General features: G+C 36.8%; 5 protein-coding genes across 13 annotated transcripts; 2 read left to right on the plus strand and 3 right to left on the minus strand.

Annotated features, from left to right (window-relative positions):
• The first annotated feature begins 321 nt into the window (after positions 1-321).
• Positions 322-5,649, plus strand: GLCNAC1PUT2 (N-acetylglucosamine-1-phosphate uridylyltransferase 2). Its single transcript, XM_018115596.2, has 15 exons — positions 322-769; positions 1,136-1,190; positions 1,308-1,459; positions 2,041-2,080; positions 2,160-2,252; positions 2,327-2,439; positions 2,523-2,597; positions 3,111-3,150; positions 3,258-3,340; positions 3,433-3,510; positions 4,170-4,313; positions 4,445-4,512; positions 4,657-4,771; positions 4,906-5,062; positions 5,216-5,649. Exons 1-15 carry the CDS (start codon positions 584-586, stop codon positions 5,311-5,313), a joined length of 1,497 nt encoding a protein of 498 aa, XP_017971085.1. The 5' UTR covers positions 322-583; the 3' UTR covers positions 5,314-5,649.
• A 411-nt stretch (positions 5,650-6,060) lies between these two features.
• URED (urease accessory protein D) lies at positions 6,061-8,785 on the minus strand. 4 transcript variants are annotated; one of them, XM_007040976.3, is made up of 9 exons: positions 8,633-8,785; positions 8,468-8,533; positions 8,296-8,370; positions 8,120-8,164; positions 7,726-7,959; positions 7,388-7,470; positions 7,133-7,301; positions 6,569-6,734; positions 6,061-6,416 (listed from the first exon to the last, which is right to left on the minus strand). In XM_007040976.3, the coding sequence occupies exons 1-8, from the start codon at positions 8,783-8,785 to the stop codon at positions 6,621-6,623; spliced, it is 939 nt and encodes a 312-aa protein (XP_007041038.3). In that variant the 3' UTR covers positions 6,061-6,416; positions 6,569-6,620. The 4 variants fall into 4 exon arrangements, with proteins under 4 accessions (XP_007041038.3, XP_017971088.2, XP_017971087.2 ...); XM_018115599.2 differs by lacking the exon at positions 8,468-8,533 and adding an exon at positions 8,534-8,548; XM_018115598.2 differs by having other exon boundaries at positions 6,061-6,350; positions 8,468-8,548.
• Positions 8,786-9,047: 262 nt separating this feature from the next.
• LOC18607028 (ribosomal protein L7/L12 domain-containing protein) lies at positions 9,048-10,077 on the plus strand. The gene has a single exon (XM_007040978.3). It carries the CDS (start codon positions 9,048-9,050, stop codon positions 9,711-9,713), a length of 666 nt encoding a protein of 221 aa, XP_007041040.1. The 3' UTR covers positions 9,714-10,077.
• A 1,064-nt stretch (positions 10,078-11,141) lies between these two features.
• Positions 11,142-15,686, minus strand: LOC18607029 (AICARFT/IMPCHase bienzyme family protein). Its single transcript, XM_007040980.3, has 11 exons — positions 15,328-15,686; positions 15,162-15,237; positions 14,834-14,930; positions 14,380-14,482; positions 14,132-14,265; positions 13,698-13,875; positions 13,271-13,425; positions 12,593-12,802; positions 12,078-12,425; positions 11,776-11,902; positions 11,142-11,540 (listed from the first exon to the last, which is right to left on the minus strand). The coding sequence occupies exons 1-11, from the start codon at positions 15,593-15,595 to the stop codon at positions 11,389-11,391; spliced, it is 1,848 nt and encodes a 615-aa protein (XP_007041042.3). The 5' UTR covers positions 15,596-15,686; the 3' UTR covers positions 11,142-11,388.
• Positions 15,687-15,785: 99 nt separating this feature from the next.
• Positions 15,786-20,467, minus strand: LOC18607030 (protein FAR-RED IMPAIRED RESPONSE 1-like). Of its 6 annotated transcripts, none has more exons than XR_001926727.2 (9): positions 20,364-20,467; positions 17,619-20,026; positions 17,472-17,528; positions 17,288-17,356; positions 17,119-17,187; positions 16,863-16,931; positions 16,597-16,665; positions 16,366-16,517; positions 15,786-16,120 (listed from the first exon to the last, which is right to left on the minus strand). XR_001926727.2 is itself a non-coding variant. In XM_018115905.2 (9 exons), exons 2-8 carry the CDS (start codon positions 19,875-19,877, stop codon positions 16,434-16,436), a joined length of 2,676 nt encoding a protein of 891 aa, XP_017971394.2. In that variant the 5' UTR covers positions 19,878-20,026; positions 20,364-20,467; the 3' UTR covers positions 15,786-16,120; positions 16,406-16,433. The 6 variants fall into 6 exon arrangements, 1 of the variants encoding a protein (XP_017971394.2); XR_001926729.2 differs by having other exon boundaries at positions 16,343-16,517; XR_001926728.2 differs by having other exon boundaries at positions 17,619-19,941; positions 20,364-20,456.
• Positions 20,468-24,323: the final 3,856 nt, after the last annotated feature.

The raw sequence follows: 24,323 nt of genomic DNA on the forward strand, positions 1-24,323 counted from the left end.
TTTGATTGAATTAAAATGTCGGTCATTTGGCTTTTGAAAATTCCAATGGGACAAGGTGACAAAACCAAAGATTAGTCAATGTTTAAGAAATTTCAACAACCTTAAACAGTAAACATCCTCTACGCTTTTGAAAATATAGAATAAATATTTTGAGAAGTATTTTGATTTATGATTTTAACTCTAAAAGAAAAAAGAAATTGTGTAATATTAGGCAAATAGGTTAATAAATAATAGGTGAATTTTTAAAATTTTAATTTTTTTTTTGTCAAAATTAAAACAAAAAAGGAAACCGAACATTTAATTTAAGAAAGAAAGGGTGGGAAATTGGGAGCGGAAAGGGAGGGCATTGGCGACATTTACGTACAATGTCCAGACTCCAGAAGTTGGTTACTGATTGATTCTTGTCTTGCTTTGCACTGTTGCTTTCCCTCTCTCCGTCTCTCTCCCTAACCAACACCTCCCGAACCAAACCACATACAGAGATCCAGTACAAGCCCTTTCCATTACAAGGCAGCCTCACCCCAGATTTCCTTTTTGTTTGTCTCCTCTAGTATAAATTCACACACCGCCAAAGAGGCAGGGAATGAGGGAACCGGCGATGGTGGAGGGGATAGACAGCAACGCTGCAGCACCTGGAGCGCTGCCTCCGCCGACTTCACCCCCGCAAGCATTGCTCGAGAGGCTGAAAGATTACGGCCAGGAAGATGCTTTCGCGCTTTGGGACGAGCTCTCCCCTGAAGAGCGTCACCTCCTCGTCAAGGATATCGAGGTCAAAACATTTCCTTTTTAGATCTTTAACCACCGCAATCCTATAGCCCAATATTGCCTTGCTTTCAAAACAATCAAAAGCACCCATCTTTTTTGTTTTGTCTTGTAAAAAGATACTGATTTTGTTCCTTTCTTGTTTTAAATTCCTCTCATCTGCAACGTCTTTCTTCGATTCGAACTCTTCAGTTTCGCTCCTAAATCTTGCAATTTGCCGCCAACTTTTGACTGAAAATCTTCAATTCCGAGCAAGTTCGAATCAAAGTGTTCAGCTTGGTGATTATAGTTTTGTCTTCAGCTGGAAAAACTTGAAAAGAACTAAGTAAATTTTGGGTTGTTAATAATTGAACTTTTGGTTTGTATGCTTCAGAGTTTGGATCTTTTGAGAATAGATCGGATCATTCGCTGCTCTCTTCGATCCCAAGGTGCGTATATATATATAGAATTAGAAATGCTTAGATTGCATTTCTTTTTATTAGATTTTTCCCCTCTGTTTTGGTTATCTTTGAAAATATGATTTTGTTTTTCTGGGGGGATTTTAGCACTGCCGGTGGCAGCAATAGAGCCAGTGCCCGAGAGTTGCGTGTCCTCGGTAGAGGAGAGAACAATGGAGGAGAGGGAAAGGTGGTGGAAGATGGGATTGAAGGCTATATCAGAAGGCAAATTGGCTGTTTTGCTTCTATCTGGTGGCCAGGTATATTATCTATCTACTTTTTTTTTTTTAATCTTTTACAATGTAGATTTATTGCATACAATACTTAATGATGTGGGTCTTCTTTTTGCTTCCTTTTGATCTATATTTTATGTCTAGCCAAGAAAGATTTAATAATAAAGTGATGTTATTACGGGTTCTTAGCTGAGGAGTCTTTCTATCTCTGACCATAATTTTGGAATGATGTTGCTTTTGGAGTGGTGCCCACATTAGACATTTTCCTAACCAATATGTTCACTTATTAATGTAAAAAGCAGAGCCCATAAAGTCTTTATGGATAATCACTACTTAATAAAAGGTAGGTATGATGTTGCTTTAGTGGATGTCTAGTAATGATAATTAGTGATCAAGATATGTTAACTTGGAAAGTGGATGCTTCAATCTGTCACTGCAAATAATTATTGTTTACTTAAAAGATGCTTTACAGGATTCTATACTTTTTTTTACTGAAAATGGGATCCAAATCTGCTTTATGAATAATAGATCCTGTTGTGTAACCCTTTTTAAGTTCCCATTTTACTGATTTTTTGGTGTTATCTCCATATGATTGAAATGTATTGCAGGGAACTCGGCTTGGAAGTTCAGATCCCAAGGGATGTATCAGTGAGTATTTTTATTCGTTGCTGACATTATTTTTACCTTAAAAACATTTGTTGTTTATATTTTTGTTTTTTGATTTTAGATATTGGACTTCCTTCCGGGAAGTCACTTTTTCAACTGCAAGCTGAGAGGATTTTATGTGTTCAAAGACTAGCTGCACAAGCTATGAATGAGGGTAAACATCTTATCTATCTACTCTGTATGATTCTATTCTGTTTGTAGGTTATCCTCATGATTGGATATCTGCAGGTTCAACAGGTTCAGTGACAATACACTGGTACATAATGACTAGTCCTTTTACTGATGATGCAACACGCAAATTCTTTGAGAGTCATAAATACTTTGGTCTTGAAGCAGATCAAGTAAGATGGTTTCTTATTCTTTGATTTCCTTATGGTTTATCTTTTGTTGCTTTTACTGACTTTGAAGTCTGGACTTGATGCAGGTTACTTTCTTCCAGCAAGGCACCATACCTTGTATCTCAAAGGATGGTAGATATATCATGGAGACTCCATTCAAGGTATGGTTTCTTTTTGTGAATGAGCTAATTTAGAGTGACATTTTCTTTTGGTTCAGTAAATAAAAATTCAAGTTATAATTGGGAATCTTGGTGGACGTATAGTTATATTCACCCTAGAAGTTTCAGAGCATTTTTAAGAGGTGTATCAAAGTCCTTAAACAGTTCGATTCACTATATAACTGATTCACATTTAGATATTGACAAATACTATTAAATCATCGAAACTTCACTTTAGGGTTGATAATTCTTTTAAGGAATGCTGAAAGGATGGAACTTAGAAGTAAATTACCTGTCTGTAAGTTTTAGGAGGAAAAAGTTATGATTCTATTGTATAATTTGACATCATTATTCCTGCTACACCATTCTCCCGGAAGTATCCCTTTAATTGCATTAACACTAAAAGGTTTTCATCCGGCCGAGTATAATATTCTTTTATTTCACAATTTGCTTATTATTCTAAGTAGCAACCTTATTCAAATGTGGTGGTTACATGAGTACCTTTTTTGAAGCCAGGTAGCTAAGTCTCCAGATGGGAATGGAGGAGTATATTCAGGTATTTTCAAAATAATGCACAATTATGTGCTGTCTGCTGTTCAACAAACTAATAATTTGTTGTTCTATTGTGTGACAATTTAATTGGATACCTAATTTGTTGTTCAGCTCTGAAATCTTCAAGATTGTTAGAGGATATGGCCACAAGAGGGGTTAAATATATAGATTGCTACGGTGTTGACAATGCTTTGGTGAGTTTGTTTGTCTTGCTTTATTTTGTTTGGTTAAAATTTTCCTTGATAATTCTTGTTCAAAGAGACAGTGATTAGGGTCTCGAATGCAGGTTCGTGTAGCTGATCCAACTTTCTTGGGATATTTCATTGATAAAGGGGTAGCTGCTGCCGCAAAAGTTGTCCGAAAGGTAGTTAATGTTCTCAATGGTCATGCATATCTGAGAATTTTAGTTGCATCATTGCTTAACTCTTTTGACTATATTATCTATATTTGAGAAATGGTATTAGGCTGGGTTGCAACAGTTCAAAGCTTTTTATTAATCTGTCTTGTTTTCTAAACTATCAGTGAAATACTTGAGTTGTGATATCTCTTTAAGCTTTCTTTGGGTATTGCAAATAAAGATGAGGGAAAAAAACAACAGAAAGAAAACAGATAAACAAAAAGAGTGATTCATCTGATTTGCAGTTGATGAAACTTCATTGGTAGTGAATCATGAGCATGATATTGATGTTGAAAATTCCATTTATGGAGCTCTGCTTTGTCTTTTTGAATATGTAGGAATGATTGTGCCTTCCATTTGTTTATTTTTTTGTAGCATATGTTGCACTTACCTGTTGTGCTTTATCTAACTTACCCCTTATGTCATGTAATGTATTAACGTGCTAATTTTCCATGAATTACACAGTACCATGTTTAACTCTACCTGGAGAATGCCAATTCCATGATGGCATGTGACTGCTTAATCTTTTTTTTTTTGTGTAAACTTGTGGAACTTGATATTGTCATAAAGCTTAATCCTTTTAAGGATTTATATTGTCTTAATTTCTTCTAGTACTTTGGTTACAGGCGTATCCCCAGGAAAAGGTTGGTGTTTTTGTAAGGCGAGGTAAAGGTGGACCACTTACTGTGGTTGAATACAGTGAATTAGATGCTTCACTGGCTTCTGCAATCAATCAGCAAACCGGACGTCTTCGTTTTTGCTGGAGCAATGTATAGTCTTTTGTTACCTACTTTGATGAAATATTGCTTGCTTTTGACATAATCTAGAATATGTGTGCAATAACATATGAAGCTAATATGCGTGATTATATATCTTATGCTAATAACTATATGCTTTTCAGGTGTGCTTACACATGTTTACTTTGGATTTCCTAAACCAAGTGGCAAATGGCCTTGAGAAAGACAGCATGTTAGTGATGTTATTCCTTCCCTCAAGATACATATTTTGATCTGTTCTGCCTTTTACTTGAGCATTACTTTGTCAATTACTGTTTTTAACACGTTCCTACTAACCCTTAAAAGGATGTTAATATCTAATTTGTTATGACTGCAGTTACCATCTTGCAGAGAAAAAAATTCCTTCCATTCATGGTTATACTATGGGTTTGAAACTAGAGCAGTTCATATTTGATGCATTTCCATATGCTCCTTCAACTGCTCTGTTTGAGGTGAACACTTCCCCTCCCTTCTTTTTCTTGATCCAACTGATTTCTTTTTTTTTTTCCGATCTTTTTCACTGTATATGAGAAATGCAAGAAGGGATTAATTACTCATCTAATTGTTTATGTTTACAAAAATGCAGGTATTACGAGAGGAGGAGTTTGCACCAGTGAAAAATGCCAATGGTTCAAACTATGACACTCCAGACAGTGCGAGGCTACTGGTTCTGCGACTGCACACTCGTTGGGTAGTTGCTGCAGGTGGCTTCTTAACACATTCAGTGCCGCTATATGCGACTGGTAATTTCATAATTAATTTTGCATACTCTTTAATAGCAGCCTCTATTAACGTTGGGTTTTTTTTTTTTTTTTGGATCTCTGAGTGGTTGATGGTGTATCATTTGCCTTCTCTCATATATTTATGAATCCTTGACATATTTATGATGAAACCAGGTGTGGAGGTATCACCACTTTGTTCTTACGCCGGAGAAAACCTAGAATCCATATGCCGTGGAAGAACATTTCATGCACCTTGTGAAATCGCATTTTAGTTTTGACTTCTATCTGCATATTCTTGATTTGTGCAGCCTACTCGGTTGAACACGAGTACAGTCCATTGCATGGTATGGATGTATTTGGATAAATAGTGGTTCAAAATGCTAATGTACGAACCAAAGGTTTTGCAATATTTCAGGCTCGTGATTATATGCCATCCATTATCATTATTTACTAGGGCTACAATAATGCATCTGTCATTCTCACGTTTGTTTTTACTATCATTTGTCAATTCTTAGATTCCTCTTCAGAACTCGAATAGGGTATTTCACCATTTGAACAGTTTTCTGTAACTCTGTTTCATAATCGTTACCCTTTTTTTGCAATTTGCACATTAATGTTGTATGCGGAAAGAGCCTTATTCCATGTAGGGGGAATCAATATTTGCAATGCAATGTATCACGATTTATATCAACTTGTAAAGCATTATCTGTTATGATCCGTTGAACTTTAAGATTTTGTTTCACGGAAAACATCATATACGTTGAAAATGATTTGAACACTAAATTATTTACATGGCTGTGCTGCAAGCATGCACTCTTTGACGGCATCGACACTTCACCTTTTAACTATGAAACAGGTGAACGAATCACACGTCCCTGAAGAAACCCCACCCCCCAATCAAAACGCACGAAAATTGCACCCCCTCGGACTGACTTCGGCTAATTTCGTCCACCATAGCCATCAGCCTAGAAGGTCTGAATTGTGTTCAAGCTCAGATTAAGCAGGGCTGCAGCGTGTAGTTAGCAAAACTAACATTTGAATTGTATCGTTCATTTTGTAACAAGTTAAGTAGCAAAACATCAAAAAACATTATTAAATTTGCAAAATAAATTACAACTGGAGTCAGTAATTAAATTGGTCAATTTCCTTCAAAACGGTAAATTTTTTGTTTTCTTTTGGCCAGCACTCGCAGTACATTGGCGAACATCCCAGTGGTATTGGTTCTCTTCAATCATTGGTTTGAGCCAAAGAATTTGCAGAGTCCTGATCCAACCCTTTAGTCATAATCATAGATCCATGACAAAGGGTCCTTCAAAACAAGAGAGAAAGATCGGAGTCAGACAAATATTAATGCTTCTCCGATGGGAATTGCTTCCTGCATGATAAGAGGGAAAAACGAACCACTCAAGGGAACTGCTACATACACACTATTGAGGAATGCATGCTACCTTTAATCATTGTGCAGAATACCCGAAACATACATACTCGCATAAAGAATGACATAGGATAAGTTATCAGTATGCTTACAATTATTTCAATGGGGCAAAAGAGTAATGTGGAAAGGTATCGCGGTGCTTGTTCAATGATAGGGTGGTACACCGACCAGGGGCTCCATCCCAGCCAATTGATGCTGCAGGAACCTATATACTGACTCCGTTGTTGTAGAAGCTATTCGAACGACTACACCAATTCCCTGAAACCGATGGCACAAAAATTTCCTTATTCTTCACTATCAAGCTAATCTATTTATATGAAGGGGAGCAGGTGCCTTGAAATTGGAAACAACTTAAGATAGAATTTTCACATACATCAACAAAAATTGAGAAGATGAAAATATGAGCAAAAAAATATAGCATTTCTCTCTTCTCTTTTCCAACCCACCCCTCTAGTTCGCTATTGTACTGCACTGACATCGAAGTCAAATCTCTCTCTACCTGCTTACAGAGCAGCATCACTTCTGCTTGCGATCTTGTTTGTGCACACAACAGCATTATTTACGGCTTTGAGGGTTAGGGGGGTTTATAACAAGTAAGCATGACTTCAATACAATAACAGCAATTGCACTGTAGCATCTAGATCTAATGAAAGTACCTTTGGACCAAAGACACTGCAAGAAGCAATAAAAGCTGGCCTGGTCAAACAATTATCTGAGTTTGTTTTAGCATGGTGCCCCAAGCTAGTGGAAGGAATGTGTAATTGCTGAGACATCATCCTCTTCACATTTTCTTGAACTTGATCTTGAACAAGCTTCAGCTTTGGGCTACAAATATGCACCTTATGTCACAAAACTCCTTTCAGCATAAATGAATTTTATAAAATAATGTCAGCAAACATTAAAGTATCTACCCATAGATTATGACCATTGCAATGACTTGGTAGCCGTGCATGCGTTCTGCTATATTGGCAGGGCTAGATTTTTCTAGCAATACCTATGATTAAAAAGAAAAAAACCGAAAAGTATGAGGCAAACCAAGACAAAGTTCAAGGAACTCGCGTCAAAAACTTGATTTCTACAAAATCAGTAAGATAACTTGTTAGAGGAAAACATTGATGAAGGGGAACACATTAAGAGAAGGTCATAGACAAAAACATAATTTATTAATGAAGCTATTTCTTAAATGCATAAGTATTAGAGGCCATTAATAGATTGGCATTATGACTTGCAGTAGTAATGAGAATATTACGGTGTCAAGAAATACAGGTTGATTGCCTTCAGAGAATATATGGTTGGCGCTCCTATAAAGTTCAAAATCCCATTTTTCCCCACTTTCATGACGACCACTGGTAAACCAATCGACAATGACCAAACTTGAGTCGGAAGCCACTCTAAAGACCTGTTTCTGAGAATATCTTGCAGTGGAAAAACATGTGACCGGATCTGGAATGACTGCAAACAGAGCACCACTCCCAATTCTTGCCTACTGCATAGCAAAACAAAAATTAGCCATTGTCACTACAAGCATTCATCTGAACATGGTCAAAATGTAGAATCTTTTTATCAAATGTCTCCCACAACTATGATTTTAAAATAAATTTGTGATTATGCATCTTGGGTAAGCACTAAGGAAGGATAGTTACCTCTAAGACTTGCTCAGAACACTTAGAGCCCAAAGACTTGTAGACCTATACCAGAACAAAAGTGATACCATGTTATTTTCAAAAAAAAAAAAAAAAGGTGATACCATGTTAAGAAATCAATTCAGTCATAATCCAATTTTGTAGTGAATCCAAAGAGTAGAAAATCAAGATCAAACCTTTGTAGAGGCTTGGGTAGTAAGGACAGCAGTGCAGCCATCTCCAATTGTAAATTCAACTGAAATAGAATCTCCCTAAGAGAGAGTGAAGCACATATTCACAACCAAAAAAAGAGAAAGAAAGGAAGAAAGATATGATACGAAGATTGATGATTGACTTAAGTGAGCATACGGAGACAATGCCACCGCCATAAGTGACGCTGTAAATCCAGACAGCATCGGTTTCGGAAGGACCCACCTGAGGAATCATCAGCTTCAGTTCAGAGTTGGGAGATGAGCGATACACATAGGAATAAACAACCACATACATCATCTAAGGTCAGGGAGAAGAAAGAACCTTTCTTGGGATAATGAACTTTAGGGGATACTTTGAGAAGCTTCTTGTCACTGTTGACTTTCCTCTCACCTTCTCCACTACTACCTTTCCCTTTTCCATTTCTTTCTCCATTCTCCACCAACTGCTTCTACCCTTCCCATTACTACTTCCCATAAGCAATAAACTAACGCAAACTCATTGGGCTCCACTAAAAACTAAGACCCAATATCTTCGTGGGTTGGCTGATTTTTCTTTTTTCAAGCTAGTCGGCCCAATCAAAGGAAAAAGAAAAAAAAAAGGTCCAAAAGAGCAGTAAAAACCATCTCTCTTCTCCCCCGTCTCTGTAGGGTTTTATTCCTGTATCTCAAAGAAAAGGCTTCAGGGTTTGTATTCTTGCATCATTTCATTTGCAGCTCATTTGATCCAGTCGAAGGAAATGAGCTTGGTTTTAAGATTAAGGCATCATTTACATAGTGGATTTTTTTGCAGAAAACCCTTTGAGTCTCAGATTGTAACTCTCAATGCTTTCAGCTCAAACAGATTATCTCGAAATTTTAGTCAACCTGCAAAGCAAGAACAGGAAGACGAGGAAGAAGAAGTTGAGATTGATCAGAGGAGACTCCCAGCAGACTATGACCCTTCTAATTTCGATCCCACCGAACACCGTAGTCCTCCGACGGAGCGTGTTTGGAGACTCGTTGATGAAATCTCTGGCCTTACTTTGTCTGAAATTGCCGAGTTGGGGTCTATTATAATGAAGAAGCGTGGAATGACTGAGCCGCCAACTGTGGGAGTTATGAAGGCTGGTGCTGCTGCTGGCTTGGCTGGAATGGCAAAGAAGGCGGCAGGTGGCGGGGCCGCCGCTAAGGAAGAGAAAAAAGCAGAGAAGACTGTTTTTGAATTGAAATTAGAGTCATATGAAGCTGCTTCAAAGATTAAAATAATAAAGGAGGTTAGGAGTTTTACTGATTTGGGTCTCAAGGAAGCTAAGGACTTGGTTGAGAAGACGCCCGCTGTCTTGAAAAAGGGAGTCTCAAAGGAAGAAGGTGAACAATTAATTGAGAAGATGAAAGCTCTTGGTGCTAAAGTTGTTTTAGAATGAACATTAGACGAGAGGGATAGCAACAGGTATTTTTGGTTTTCACCTTGGGATTTTTATGGATGTACTTGTTGGTTCTTAGGAAACTACAACTTTGCAAATCCTTAACAGCTAAAGAGTGAAGTACCGAAATTTCATTCTCTTACTCTGTTGATCTTTTGAGCTTATCAAGTTGGAATTTTTTTTTTCTCAACAAATGGCCACGATATGTGGAAAATCATTCCATCTTTTTAACATGTTGTTTACTTTATTTCTTGAAGAATAATTCATATGATGGTTGATTATGTTGCTTAATTCCTTTCAAAATGCTTACTTGATGGTTTTCCATCTTCAATTGTAATACAAGTTTCTTGCTTTTTTGTCCCAATTCTTTTAGTTATGCATCAGCTATCCAGTAAAATTCACTTCAACTGTTAATCATCTGCTACAACTTCTGGGCCTGGGATGATGCAGTGAAAAACACTGGAGCATTCTCCTAAGTTGTGGATGGTTTGGCTTAGATTTATAATCCTCTGTTGACAGGGACAAATGCTCCGATAATCCAGGGGGAAGATGGTAACCCTGGGATCATATTAACATGATATTGAATTCTATTTCATCTGGTGACTTCTCCCTGTTGTTTCTTTGCTCCCCTTGTGACCCAATGTTCTCTTTCTTTCCCTTTGTAAGAATTTAGAAGAAAGCATTATTGAAGAATCAATTGCCAGAACATACTTCAGTTATAAGGCTTGTTCCTGAACCAATGATGAATATTTAAACATTGAATCTGTCTAGTAGCAGGATTTAATACTCCCTTCTATGATATGCCTTGTGTACTTAATCCAATGACACAAGGCTAAATTCTATGTGTTTGAAATATTCATAGATGGTACTAATCTTCAGATGGTAGTCAGATTATTAATTGAAAGTAAACTTAAAATGGAAGAATTGGGACCAAGAATATGCTGTTGTGAATATGTGATGTAGTCTGTATTATTGCCACTGACAAAAGTGCCAAGCTTTTTATCAAATGATCTGGTGAAACTTTGTGAAAGGCTAGTTTAATTTGATTGCTCTTCGATCATGCTGTTATATTTATATGGCTGCATTCCTTCATTGTATATTCTCAAAGAAAAATGATTGCCGGATGTCCAGCCAAGAATTTCTTTATTAACACTGAACTAGGTCAATGAAGAATGCACTGGATAGACTCATGGCTGAAGCAGATTGAACTTGAAAGTCTCCAAAATTTTTGCCCAACGGGCTTTCCTTTCAGTTCAATAGGATTAATAAAGAAACCTGATTAAGCATTTGCTGGTTTGAGTATCTTTCCAGTTCACTATGAATCTGTGGTAACAGAAACTTAAAGAATGCGGGAAATTTAAAAAGGAGAGAAAGACGGGCCTCTGAATTTAGTCATTAAGGTCGAAGTGTCAGGGGCTTTGGACAATCTAAATTAAGCTCTCATTCTCTATTATTTTGCAAACAAAGAACAGCAATAGAGGTCCAGTACAAAACTGCAGGATCAACTTAAAAAATTTAAATATAAACACAACATTTCTTATGCTGTGAAGGTACACTCATATAAATTGCACAACATTGCGGCATATTCATGCATCCTCCCGCAACTACAGTCTTCCCCATTGAAGCTAGGTTGAAGCATCAGGTTGAGCCCAGGCAAAATGGAGAACTGCAAGTATCAATGCCTAAAGTGCCTCACATTGGTGAAAACTAATGAAACTCCATACTTGTTACAACAGTCCACGGCATCCCCATCTCTAATGCTCCCACCAGGCTCAGCAATGACTCCAATACCACTTTCGCAAGCTTCTTCCACTGCATCTTTCCAAGCTGTTTATAAAATGAACACATCATTGTTAACAAACAGGTTATTGAGGCTTTTCGCTAATTCTTGGTCTACATTCAGTTTAATATATGTTGAGGAATCATTCCTCCATTGCATGCTTGCACGCATGGCAATTTACTTGCAAACATTCTCCACTATTTACTTGCTTAACTTATAAGCAAAATATGTTTTTTTTTTTAACAACATTAAAGTGCAAAAGCTTTCAAAGGTAATAATTACCAAATGGGAAGAATGCATCACTAGCCAAAGCAGCTCCTTTGACCTCATCTCCTGCTTTCCTCAAAGCTATTCTCAAACTCTCCAAACGGTTTGGCTGCCCGCTTCCCATACCCAACATACGATTGTCCTGACAAATGATGTCAAGGGTTAGAAGATCTTACAACATTATGCTTTTCTTTCCATGGCTACTTTGTCCCAACTTTTCTTACAATAGGGGGGAGAACTATAATCTAAAAAAATCTGTGCCAAAGCACCGCTTTAACCAAAATTTAGGACATCCTAGCAAAAGATAAAATACAAACCTTTGCTACTACAATAGCATTGCTTTTGACATGCTTAACACATAGCCATGCAAATTCTGCATCACGAAGCTCACTATCTTGTGGCTTCTTCTCAGATACTATATTGAACTGGATATCTTGGGGGGTCAAGTCATCTGAATCCTGGGCTAACCAACCACCACCAACTTGTCGAAGTGAGAGCTTTCCTTTCTCATTCTTCTTTGCCTCAAGGATCCTCAATGTCTTTGATTTTCCACGGAGGATCTCAAGCCCCTTCTCTGTATACTTGGGAGCCACAACAATCTCATAAAACATCCGAGTTTCACCATCTGTTGGGCTTCGGAACTCTCGGATCTCCTTAGCAAGAGCCTAAAAGTCAAACAAAGTAAGCAATCAAAATGTGTCTATCACTCTTATCTTGATATTGAGGGTAGCATACAAAAAAAAAATGATATTCAACAATCCCACACCCAACATATAGGAATATAATGGCAGCACAACTCCATATAATGCTTCCAAGAAGTTTATTAACTTACCTCATCTACTTCTATGTTGAAGGCTACAATTCCTCCAAACGCACTCACTGGATCAGCTTTCACAGCCAGCCTGTAAGCCTCAAGGATATCATCACGAGAAGCTACCCCACAGGGATTTGTGTGCTTTACAACCACACATGTAGGGTTCCTAAACTCTGACACACAGTTCCATGCTGCATCAGCATCTAAATAGTTATTATATGACATTTCCTGCACCAAGATAAATAGAATTAAGGATATGCCATGGAACAAAACTGACGAGTAAACATAACACAGGCTGAGACCTACAATGGAAGAAAACGAAAAAAAATCATAATACTCTAATTTGATGACGCTTTTGAGTCCACAACTACAAACCTAAAAAAGAATAGCAATGAAAAAAGACACCTTTTAGAAAAGGCTACAATACAAATTCTAGCAGGCTTTGTATGATAGAAGCCAAAATTTTGCTGTCACAACACAGTATGGAAAGGCAGAAGTATGGCGACTGAAAAGCTTTATATTCCTTCACAGAATTTATCAACAGAACAAAGCTGCATAAAATAGTAAAAGCAAATACTTCCTTGGACAAGAAAAGGTAGGAAGGAAAAACATGCCAGATAATTCAATATTTCATCTATTCTTTAAATTATTCGCAAGCATAAACAATCACAAGATCACATAAATAATCCATCTCACCTTCCCATGGTGTTGAATAGCTGTTGCAATACCACCAGCATTGACCTCAGAGAGACTCTTGTCAATGTAAAATGCAGCATTCTGATGAGGATTTTCACCATATCGAAGTAAACTTTTGAGGGATAATGGAACCGTCAAGTTGGGAGGGAATTTATCTTCCAACAGATAAAGAATTTTGTCAATCTAAATTGTAATGATTATAGATAGCACTAGAAAAACAAATTTAATGAGTTTGTCGCATTGCTTTTTCAAAGAAGACAATTAAATTGTTCCCTTATTATTTCATAGTAAATTTTGTTAGTCAGCCCTCAGCTTAAAGCATTAGAAGTCTCATTCTTTTCTTCCAAACATCATCAAAGGATTAGAGACCATTTCCAAAAGAATGACCAAATTTATATTTTGTAGCTAAACTTAAGTAAGAGAATACCTCCCACAGTTTGTTTCCAGAGCCACTCTGAAACTGCAGAATCATAAGAAGCAACATGCTCAAAAGCCTTCCAAGCAAGCTTTCTCCGGAACTGTTGATCAACCTGACTGCCTTTGAGGTATTCAAGGAGTGCAGGATAGTCTTGTGAATCAACAACAACCAAGACATCCTTGTGATTCTGTTTAAATGAATGTGTTATTTGCTGTACAAAATAATTAAAATAACAAATGCTTAACCTATTCAACTTGAGTTGCCCTTCACTACCAATGTGGTTCAATTACTTGTTCAGATTTGCTTTTTTATCAGCTTGGTAATGGATAAAGACTATTTATTGGAACATGAAACTACATGAAATCAGTTCCAGTTGATACACACTTGGGGCTGAGAAATATAGCAAAAGTGTACAACTTCACTACTAAATCATTAACAATTACCTTCGCAGCAGCTCTAATCATGGCAGGGCCACCAATATCAATATTCTCTATGCCGTCATCAAATTCAATTCCTCCGGTGGAAGTAACTTTATCATAAAAGGGATACAAGTTCACAACCACCACATCAAATGTACCTGGAAAAAAACTATTTTAGCTAAAAGACAAAAAAAAAAAGCGAAAGGATGATAAAATACTGGGAAAAGAAGTCTTTATAAATAAAAGAGCTTCACCACAAGTTTAGAACTTACCAATTCCATGTTCATTAAGAGCTTCCATGTGATGTTTTTGGTCTCTTCTAGCAAGAATACCACCATGTATGTTAGGATGTAACGTTTTCACACGACCATCAAGCTGTAAAAGACACTACAGTTAATCTCCAAACTTAATCAGCTTTAAAGCTGAAATCAAGGCATACTAGTGATGACATCAAATCATTAGGAAAGTATGGTGATCAATCATTAACAGAGAAGATAATGAATGGCTTTGACTTCTTGCTCAAATCTTTTTTATCTCATTTTCCTATGACAAATTTATTAGCAAAACAGTCAAAAGCTTCATAAATTATCAGTGAGGATGTCATAATCACTTTGCTTGATTCAGTTTTCCCCCTTTAATGGTCCTAGAAGCTGTGACGAGGACATGCTATATAAAAACAAAACTAATTAAGCAGGACAGGACATCACAGAATAAGAACCAGCTTACCATTTCAGGGAAACAAGTAAGCTGCTCCACTTTGGTTACAGAGACACCAGAATTTTCCAAGGCAGATGCAGTTCCTCCAGTCGAAACAATTGTGTACCTATAATTTTAAAAGAAGCAAGTACAAACCAAATTGGCTTCAAAACTGCTGCTTTACATTTAAAAAAAAAAAAAACTGCTTCTTTACATTTTACACTGATAATGATTACACAGACCCTACCAACTCCAGTTGAAAAAGAAGAACAAAGAATAAGTAACAACAGTCCATAGCAAACGATGCATAAAAAATATGAAAATATCCAAAAAGAAAAAAAGGGTGTCATTTATTTACCCTAATTCTTGAAGGCCATTGCCAAGAAAGGCCAGGTCCTTCTTGTCGGACAAAGATATCAACGCTTGCTTATTGCCTGACAGTGAGCAGAAAAGCCATCACAAACAATCTCCTTTTTTTGTTAAAAAAAGATTACATTTGGGAAAAGGGAAGGCAAGAACAGTACCAGGGGCAGAGGACTGAGGGTCGTGTTTTGGAACAGCGAGGGTTTGAGAGTCAGCCATGGCTTTGGTTGAAACAGCGTTGCTGGAGCGTAGCGAGAGAAAACGAAAGCGACCGCAGACAATCGAGTGATAAGAAGAAGAAGGAGAGGGAGAAATGAAAGTATTCCTTTGGAAGGCGCAGCGAGCGGTGTTGAGAGTGTTCGCCGCGTGGGCAGCGTTAGCGGCGGTGGTTGCGGCAGTAGTAGAAGAAGAAGCAGCTGCCCCAAACATCTCTCTCTTTCTTTTGTTTTTGTCCCACTCCCACACACTCTCTCTCCTTAAATAGTGGTAGTAGAATCTTCTTCCATGTCTACTGCTGTTTCTTATTTTTCATTTTATTTTTTTCTTTAACATTCATGGTCTTATTTTTCCGATTTATTAATGGCTTGTTTAAAGCAAAAATTTTACTATAATCTTCGGATACCGAAAAATCGTGCGTGGATACAACAAAAGAATATGAAATATACATTACTGTATACTATACAAAAGGCAAAACTCTCAGTAGAGAGAATTCAGGGATTCCATGGCCAAAAAACACACTCTGCGGAGCAAAGCCTAAACACCATTTACAGAATTGCTATGGCAGCATTGCTGATAGTAAAAGAACGGGAAATGAAAACTTGTTAGCGTCTTCAAGAGGGTCAGCAGGGTGTAGTGAATGATGATGGATTGATACTTTGATAGTCCATCTTTAATGTCAACGGAGCCAATGTCAGTCACTGCAAATAAATACAGAATCTCCAGAGTCAACCCTACCTGCAAAATAAACCTTTCCCATTAAATCTTTGTTTCGTTTTGATTTGAAGATTTAGGGCTGTGACTAGTTTGAAGCTTGAACCAAAACCTCTACATTCAAATCTCTTGCAGCCAAATTATAAAATGCTTGAAAAAATTTACTAACAAATATAAAAGAAATTGTGGATGGTTAATTGCTTGTTGACTCTAATTTCATTGATGACAAGCACAATAATCAATTACCGAAGTCGAATACTTTCAATCACCTCAGTTAGACAAGTTCTGTAAGTCGAATACTTCTATCACCTTTGTTAGACAAGTTCTGTAATGTCACCTAACGAGAGACGTGTTTGGAATGTAGCTGTTTTGATGCCATGCCATGCAACTGAGGGGGACCTACTCCTACATTACGTTGGTCCTGAAATAAGAGCAAAATCCTGATGTAAAAAAATCAGAGAAACAAAATGCCAGAAAATTCCAAACAGCAACTTCAGTACCATGTCTTGTATATCATCTTGAATGTCATAACAAATGGGAATAGTTTGCGGTCTGAAGTGTAACTGTCCCTGTGAGGGCACAACAGGCATCATTATTTAACAAGATTAACGAGCTTATTCAAACACAAATGATAATTTGAGGAGAGCTCAATACAAGGGAACCATACTTCTTGTGGTATGGCCCTGGAAGCATGAAAAACCCTCAATACCATCATTATCCGTATAAAAGGCAAAGTTCTCAGCAATCACATAACAGAAAGCCATACCATCCCATGCATTCTTTGTTGAGTAATGTAATGAGCATCATGTGGTGGGGCAATAGAGTTCACTTGTCCCTGCAACACGAATGAAATCATACCTTCTAAGAATTGTGCCAAATAACATACACCAACATGCTTGTAAAACGATATGAATTTATCCTATGTTGATTATTAGAAGTCTACAAGAACCATATAAAATCCTTGATCAATAACCAAATAATCACATAAGGATGCTTGTCCATGGCGGGGGGCAATCTCATACCATTCCCTGCACAAGTTGTTGAGCACCAAAATAGCTATCAATAGCTGGAGTCCTTGAATTCAGTTGTTCCTACAAAAACAACCCAAGAATTTTAGTAAAACTGTTCGCGTGGTCAAAATGGTACAAGTTTTCTTTTCCACATTATGGTCACTGAAAGACTAAGTCATACCATCCCACGAATGCTCTCTTGTGACTCATAAGAACATTCAAGGCTTGGCACCCGTATATTTGATTGTCCCTGAAGCAATTTTGGAATTCCTATTAAGATATTGTTTTATAATAAAATTTCACAGGCAGAATTTCTTTGGGGAATGGTAAAAGCATGTTAAAACAGGCACACAACCACCACTAACCATTTGTTGCCAGCTGTCAGGCATCCCAGAGTTTGAGATCTCTCCTTCTGGATATCCCTAAAAGATACAAAACAGGTATGATGAAAATCAAAAAGGTTTGGTTAAAAATTAGAATTTAATAACAATTACAGCAGAGAACTCCCTGACCTGTCTTTTTTGGGATGCATTAATCCTTTTTACTGCCTTGGATGTGCTGTTACTTTGGTTCAATTCTTCAAAGTGATGAGAGCCTTGAGTTTGTGGTGACATCAGTTCTGTTACACCCCGAATTGAGTAATTGACACTCTCGCATTTTCTCAATGCTTCTTCCAGAGCATTGAGTACAATATTGTAACTCCCCTGAGATAAAGACCCTTCATCACCCAATTTAAAGGCCCGTTGACAAAGATCATTGTAACGTTGCATTCTAGTTTCAAGAACATCTGATTCTTCTCCTGTGGTTTGTCTACTCTTTGCATCCTTTGTCCAACGTTTCAATATATGTTGTGAAGGGATGCTTTGAACCCCAGACAACTGCAGAATAATCAGTATATGTCTACAAGGAAAACCATTAAATTCAAATCCACGACATAAACAAGATATATCTGAGGTTGCCTCATTCCACACCACAATAAAATCTTGATTTTTTTCGAAGTCTTGAACCTTAAAAGTTTTAGTGCCTCCCTGTTCACTTTCTTTTCTTGGATGACAAGCAATCCCTCCCAAAACTTCAACCTGGAATTTTTTAAATATTGCATGTGTGTACAAAGGAGACATTTGTTTTTCAAAAAGTGATGGAGATTTCAACTGAGGTGGTTTATGCCAAGTTTCAAAATCAGCTTTAGCTTCCTCCTCAGACTTCTCTCGTAGAATTGTTTTATACTGATCTAAAAACTCTTTTAAAGTAGTTTTCCTCTGCAGATGTTTGTCAAAGAGAGAGCTTACACTGTCTGAACGTTGCATTGTAGATATCCCTGCAAGCAAAATGCCTCTCATGTAGGCTGGCACCCATTGTTGACGATCTTCATATAATGATTGAAACCAGATGTCATTTTTTAAATTGAATCCATCAACCAATTCCCACCATTTCTTTTCAAACTGTTCATCGGTATAAGATTTAAAGACACATTCATCAAATTTGGTCATGAAATTTTCATGTTGCCCCATCACATAACTAAGCTTCTCCGGTATCTTGCTCACTATATGCCACAAGCAAAAACAATGACGGGAATCAGGAAAGACCTCTGCTATAGCTTCTTTCAATGCTTTGTCATGATCAGTTAGTATTACTTTTGGAGCTCGTCTACCCATTGCTCTAAGCCATGCCCGCATAAGCCAGGCATAAGTTAATTTAGTCTCATCAGCAACTAACGCACACCCAAGTAACAGAAACTGAAAGTGATGATTCACACCAATAAAGGGAACAAATGGTAACTTATATTCATTCGTGATATAAGTCGTGTCAAAAAAAACCACATCATAAAAATAGCCATAATCAAGCCTTCCTTTGGCATCAACCCAAAACAAGTTTCTCAAGCGCTGCTCTTCATTGAGATCTATAGAATAAAAGAAGTTAGGATTTTCATCTTGCATATAGAGAAAATGATCAAGCAAAGCTTTAACATCTCCCTCCTCTAAACCTAAGAGCTGAGAGCTACGTAATCGATTTGTGTCACCACCCTTATGACTCTCAAGTTTCTTGTGCGCACCAAATTGTCTGGACATGGAAACATACATTTTTTTGGTTCTTCCATGCAATGTATGGACATTACTATTACCTAGACCTAAATTTCTATGACCTCCGGAGAAATATGCCTGGTCTGGAAATATATCATGGTTATGCTCCTTGATGAAACTACGAACAATCCACCTTCCATCTTGCCTTCTCTTCACATGCATGCCGGCTTTGCAGTCTGTTTTTGACCATGATCGGTTAACTCTACCTCTTTTCTTCTTGACAGGAATGGTTGTTGCAATATCCGCACATGGAACAGGTTCTGGAGTCTCCACTCCACCAGACTCTCGCTCATTTCCATATCTAGTGCATACAAACTTTGCATCAATAAACTTCCCAGAAATTCTTGATCGACGGCTAGCTTTTATTATAGTGGTAAAGCCGACAAACTTGGCGTATTCTTTGTAGAATGAAAAAGCTTCCTCCTTTGATTCAAATTCCATTCCATCATGAGGCTCAAAATTCTTCACAGAATTCAAGTTTATTTCACGTCCAGTGTATGCTCTGGGTCCTGCATCTACTACCGCTACACCAACATTTCGCCCACCATTTCCCTCATCATTCCCGCTGACTCTGCCTCTGTCATGCCTTCCATCACCACCCTCCATCATGTTAATGTTCACATTGGGTCTGTTGTCTTCCTTATGATACTCTCCAGACGGGAGCTCAAGATCAATCCCCGTGGGAACCATTCCTTAATCCTCTCTAAAACCAAATCGTAAGAGGGAAACAATCCACACGTGTTCAAGATATCAACTGAAAGTAAAGTTCCCACATCAAAATAAAGTGCTTTCAAATTCAACCCAAGTGAGGGAAAAAAATTGCAAATTCCGCAACTTGTCTGAAAAGAAAAATGAAAGATTGAAACTTTGACAAACATATCAGTAATTGGGTTATTTGCAAACATATCAGTGAGCATATTTCAATCAAATGATTGAAGAAATAAGAAAAACCAAAGAAGGAAATCAAAACAGCTGATACCATGCATATTAACTCAACCCAAAATATAAAGTACACTGCTATCAATGAAAAACAAAGCCAACGGCTACCAGTGGTATAAACCATGGAAAATTGTTGCTATTGGAAGCTAACTACGAGCAAAAATATTTCTATTTTCTTTTAAAGAATAGGGGGGAGAAGAAAAACCCAGAAGGAAATTAAAGAGTGAAGTAGTTTACCTGAGTTGAAGGAGGATTTGATCAGTAAGCAGGCAAAGAGAGAGAGGTTTAAGAGCGAGTAGACAAGAAGTTTAGTTAGGGCAAGCATAAGACGAGAATGCCGTACTCGCAATCTTTGGCATTTTCGATACTCGCGTGTCCCTGCGATTTCTAGTGGTAGTGGGCCATCCCAATATTTTCAGCCCAAAGGTGAAGAAAACAGGAGAAATGGCCCAAACTTTTTAAATATTCTCGAGCCTAGGCCCATCAATTCCATTGCATTAGTCTTTTTTGTGGGACAAATTGGACCTTGGACTTTGTTTGAGAATTAATCCAATAAAATCGGTAAAATGATTCGATTAATTTCGAAACGAGTGCGGTTATATCGATTAATTCAGTTATTTTTAATTTTAAAATTTTGTTCTCTTTTAATCGAATTAATTGGTTTAAGATAATAAGAAAGTATATAGCATAGAAAGAACAAAATCAATAAAATTGGGTTCGAGTTCAAATATTTTGGTTAATTCAATTACTAACCAAATTAATCGATCTAATTCGATTAATCGGTCAATCAACGAATACTTTATTTTGAACCGATTTATAAATTATACTCGTGAAATTTTCAAAACATAGTGCTAAGGTATATAACGGTGACAAAGAGTGTATGACAGGCAAATCCAATAACTTAATGTCACCATATATCCAATTTGTAGTTCTAAATTTTTTATTATTTTTTTCTTCCATTAAGGTTAGTATTAAACTAATTTTCTGACCTAAGTGAAGCATGTTCTTGGTGTTTAATTAGCCTTGATTTCCTTTGAGTAATTTAATAAAAAAAAATAATTTTATAATATTTATAAGTTGGGGACTACATGAATCACATGACTCCCTAGTCAAAATGTTGACCTACACATATGATGCCCCACTTTTTAATTAATAGATTGATCCATGTTTTGGGACGCATTAATTAATTAATAAAACATGATTAACCTAATTGTCTAAAAACAAGTGACAACACCCACAGATTGTGTACACCACTACAACAAATTTGACATTCGGCTGTAATTTTTTTTATAATACCGTTAACATTCTTTTTAACCGCACTCGTTTTATTTTTTAATAATATTTTTATAAATTAAATTATATTGTTTATATATATAGATATTGACATGGTCGGTTTAGAATTGAAGAAATTCAAGACATTGACTGTTCAAATGTTAGTAAAGTTATCTCTTTTGTGTGTAAAGAACACAAAACTCAAGGGAAAAAGAAATCGAAAATGTGGAATTAGCCAAAAGGAAGAGCAACAATGTAAATCCAAGGAAGATAGAAGAAGCCGCCCCGAGCTGGATGGATTCTTTTAGCTTTGTTTTATAGGTGAGTGAGGTATTGCTTTGTGGGAAAGAGAAGCAGCTAAGATGATCAATCCTTTGAAACCGCGTGGACACTGACACAACAAGATTTAACAGCGTCAATGGAAATTATTCTTTTTTAAACCCAAATTAAACAAAGGGGAAAATGGGGTTGCAAAGGCCATGTTCTATGCACATGAGAGACACTCAGACAAAAAAATATATATTCAAATAAATATGGTTTAAATATTGAAAAAAAAGTCTCTTAATTATCTCATTTTATGCGAAAAAATTCATATTCTTTCATTGTATCCGTAAAAATCTTTCTTTTTTTATTTTTACTCATGTAAATCTTAACTTTAATGAAAAATTAATGGCTATTTAAGAGTTTAAATGGATACAAATCAAATGATAAGTGTTTCTTTTAATACAATGAAAATATAAAAAAGTTTCGCATAATGGGACATAGTTTACTGATTTGTTTTATCATTTACATATATACCAATATATATATATATATATATATATTTATATATATATATATTTGTCAGGACAGCACCCAGCAGCTATATATATATATATATATATATATATATATATATTCATGCAGCCAAATCTACAGATAGAATCTGGAGTAGCTGCAGCATCCAAGGCAAAATTTTTTAAAACCTAAGCTCTTGTTCTCACTTTGACCCGTTAAAGTTGAACCAAAACCCACTATGCAAGCAAGGCTTTCATCAATGGTTGAATTGTTTAGATACATATATATACCCTAGCTCGGAGGATGTCTATGTTAAGAGTATAGTTGAAAAGAAAACTAAAAGAGTTGAGTATTCAAGAAATTTTCTTGAAAAAAGAAAAATTGTATGATGACATACTTAGAAAGAAAACATAGATGCATGCATGGTTAATATCCACTAACTTGGACATATATGAATACATAGTTGGATACCAACTGTTTTCAAGCTATAGTAACTAGATTTTTCTATTGCTTCAGGTGCATTTGTGTGTGTGTGTGTGATGGCATACATGCATGGTTTGGAACTTGTGAAAGCAAGAAATTTGCAAGTTCAAGATGAATAAACAGACTAAATGAAAATATTGGTGTATGATCGATGTTACCAAAAAGCTAAGAAAATTTTCAAGTTGACTGATATTGTAGCCATATAATTTCATTATGGGGTTTGAGAGAGCACTGCATCTGCATTCCATGCTTTAATCTCAGTAAGTTTTGTGTTTGTCAGAGAGGGGCCGGAGAGATCTTCGTTATACATCTTGGATGTCCCGCAGTGAATGTCTCTGTTCACACAGGCCTGACAAATAAGCCACGCGATATTTAATCAGTTTCTCAGGCAAGCAGCAGCACAGCATGTGGTTTCCTTTCTTTCCCTCTTTTTCCTTTTTCTCTATATTAGTACAAAAATTCTCAGTATTTCTCTGGCCCTGCAAGTCTAAGCTACCATGTGAAAATGTGATCCCTCTCTCAGGCAGTAGGACCCCCTCGTCCCTTGCAGTCACAGGCAACTCAATCAATCAACCTGTCCAAGTTTTCAACTCCTTTGAGTTTTGACTTCCGCCTTTGTGCCTGTCCTCCTCCCACTTGCCGCCTGACCAGACACCTACCTACTCCACAAAAATGGGTTATCTGGATCCAATTATCCACCCATTATAAGTACCTGTATTCTATAAATTCAATTAGCCTTTCCTTCACAGAAGCATAAATAATTAAACAGATCACCTGTAATTTATAGAAAAAGAGGAAAGAGGGAGAGAGATAGTATGAAGTAGGTCCACATGAAAAAATATAATATATGGACTGTCAATTTCAAGTCATCTCATATGATTTTGAGTCAAATTATGATTCCTGAGGTCTGACGTTTTAATAATAGTATTTCTGTACTGCCTCAGCATGTTTTTACCACCATGGCCACTACCTTCAATCATTCTTTCCACTCCTTGCCGATCATGTCCCTGCTCTCACACTGAAATTCCAGGCTCACTCCACTTCTTTACCTTGAATCTTGTTTAAACTACCTCACCTAGGCTGGCCAGGTAACTAATTAAGCTGTAGTCGTCCAAGCCAAGGATTTTGACATGGAAATCCTTCATGAACATGCATGTCCAGGAAGGATTTGGGATTCAAAGAGATTTCCTTCGAAGCTGGGCTAAGAAAGATAGCAATTCACTGTAAAAAGGAGGGAATTGTATCAAACTTTTACTTTATGCGGTCTAGACTGAGTGAAACCCAGAATCGTTTCATCTTTGCGGAGTGAATTGCTTGCATATAAACATTCCTACTCCTACATAAAAAGTCGACATTTGAAAAGCAATAGACTCTTATAACCCTGAATTGAAATGCCCCCCATGTGCTCTTTGACGTTTTAGGCACTACAAGACAGTGGTAATACGAAAGAAAATACAAAAATATACACCAAATATACGTTATTTATTACAAATTCATCCATACGGTGTGGTAGAAAACGATATCGACACATTTAGTACCAGGAATGTTGGTTACATAATTTTTACATGGAAGTGGGTAAGTAATATACATGATTGACAACAGTACGCAACAGTTCATGAACTGATTCCTTACTATATCTGAGTTCCCAGATAGAAAATTTCAAGG

This window comes from Theobroma cacao, chromosome 2, assembly GCF_053813885.1.
Source record: "Theobroma cacao isolate CCN51 chromosome 2, ASM5381388v1, whole genome shotgun sequence".
Taxonomy (NCBI): domain Eukaryota; kingdom Viridiplantae; phylum Streptophyta; class Magnoliopsida; order Malvales; family Malvaceae; genus Theobroma; species Theobroma cacao.

Bases quoted from the DNA above. Each gene is read 5' to 3' on its own strand.
- LOC18607029 (XM_007040980.3), bottom strand. From the start codon at position 15,595: ATGTTTGGGGCAGCTGCTTCTTCTTCTACTACTGCCGCAACCACCGCC. The intron at 14,483-14,833 runs GTAAGCTGGTTC...TGTCTTTTACAG, and splicing joins TTACTTGTTTCCCTGAAATG to CTTGATGGTCGTGTGAAAAC. The intron at 12,803-13,270 runs GTGAGATGGATT...ATCTTGGTGCAG, and splicing joins CTATTCAACACCATGGGAAG to GAAATGTCATATAATAACTA.
- LOC18607030 (XM_018115905.2), bottom strand. From the start codon at position 19,877: ATGGTTCCCACGGGGATTGATCTTGAGCTCCCGTCTGGAGAGTATCAT. The intron at 17,529-17,618 runs GTCAGGGAGTTC...TGTATCTTTTAG, and splicing joins ATGCATCCCAAAAAAGACAG to GGATATCCAGAAGGAGAGAT. The intron at 17,357-17,471 runs GTTAGTGGTGGT...AAATTGCTTCAG, and splicing joins CTGACAGCTGGCAACAAATG to GGACAATCAAATATACGGGT.
- LOC18607028 (XM_007040978.3), top strand. From the start codon at position 9,048: ATGAGCTTGGTTTTAAGATTAAGGCATCATTTACATAGTGGATTTTTT.
- URED (XM_018115598.2), bottom strand. From the start codon at position 8,785: ATGGGAAGTAGTAATGGGAAGGGTAGAAGCAGTTGGTGGAGAATGGAG. The intron at 8,549-8,632 runs GTTCTTTCTTCT...TCTGAACTGAAG, and splicing joins AGTTCATTATCCCAAGAAAG to CTGATGATTCCTCAGGTGGG. The intron at 7,471-7,725 runs GTAATATTCTCA...TTTTAATCATAG, and splicing joins AACCTGTATTTCTTGACACC to GTATTGCTAGAAAAATCTAG.
- GLCNAC1PUT2 (XM_018115596.2), top strand. From the start codon at position 584: ATGAGGGAACCGGCGATGGTGGAGGGGATAGACAGCAACGCTGCAGCA. The intron at 1,460-2,040 runs GTATATTATCTA...AATGTATTGCAG, and splicing joins TGCTTCTATCTGGTGGCCAG to GGAACTCGGCTTGGAAGTTC. The intron at 2,081-2,159 runs GTGAGTATTTTT...TTTTGATTTTAG, and splicing joins AGATCCCAAGGGATGTATCA to ATATTGGACTTCCTTCCGGG.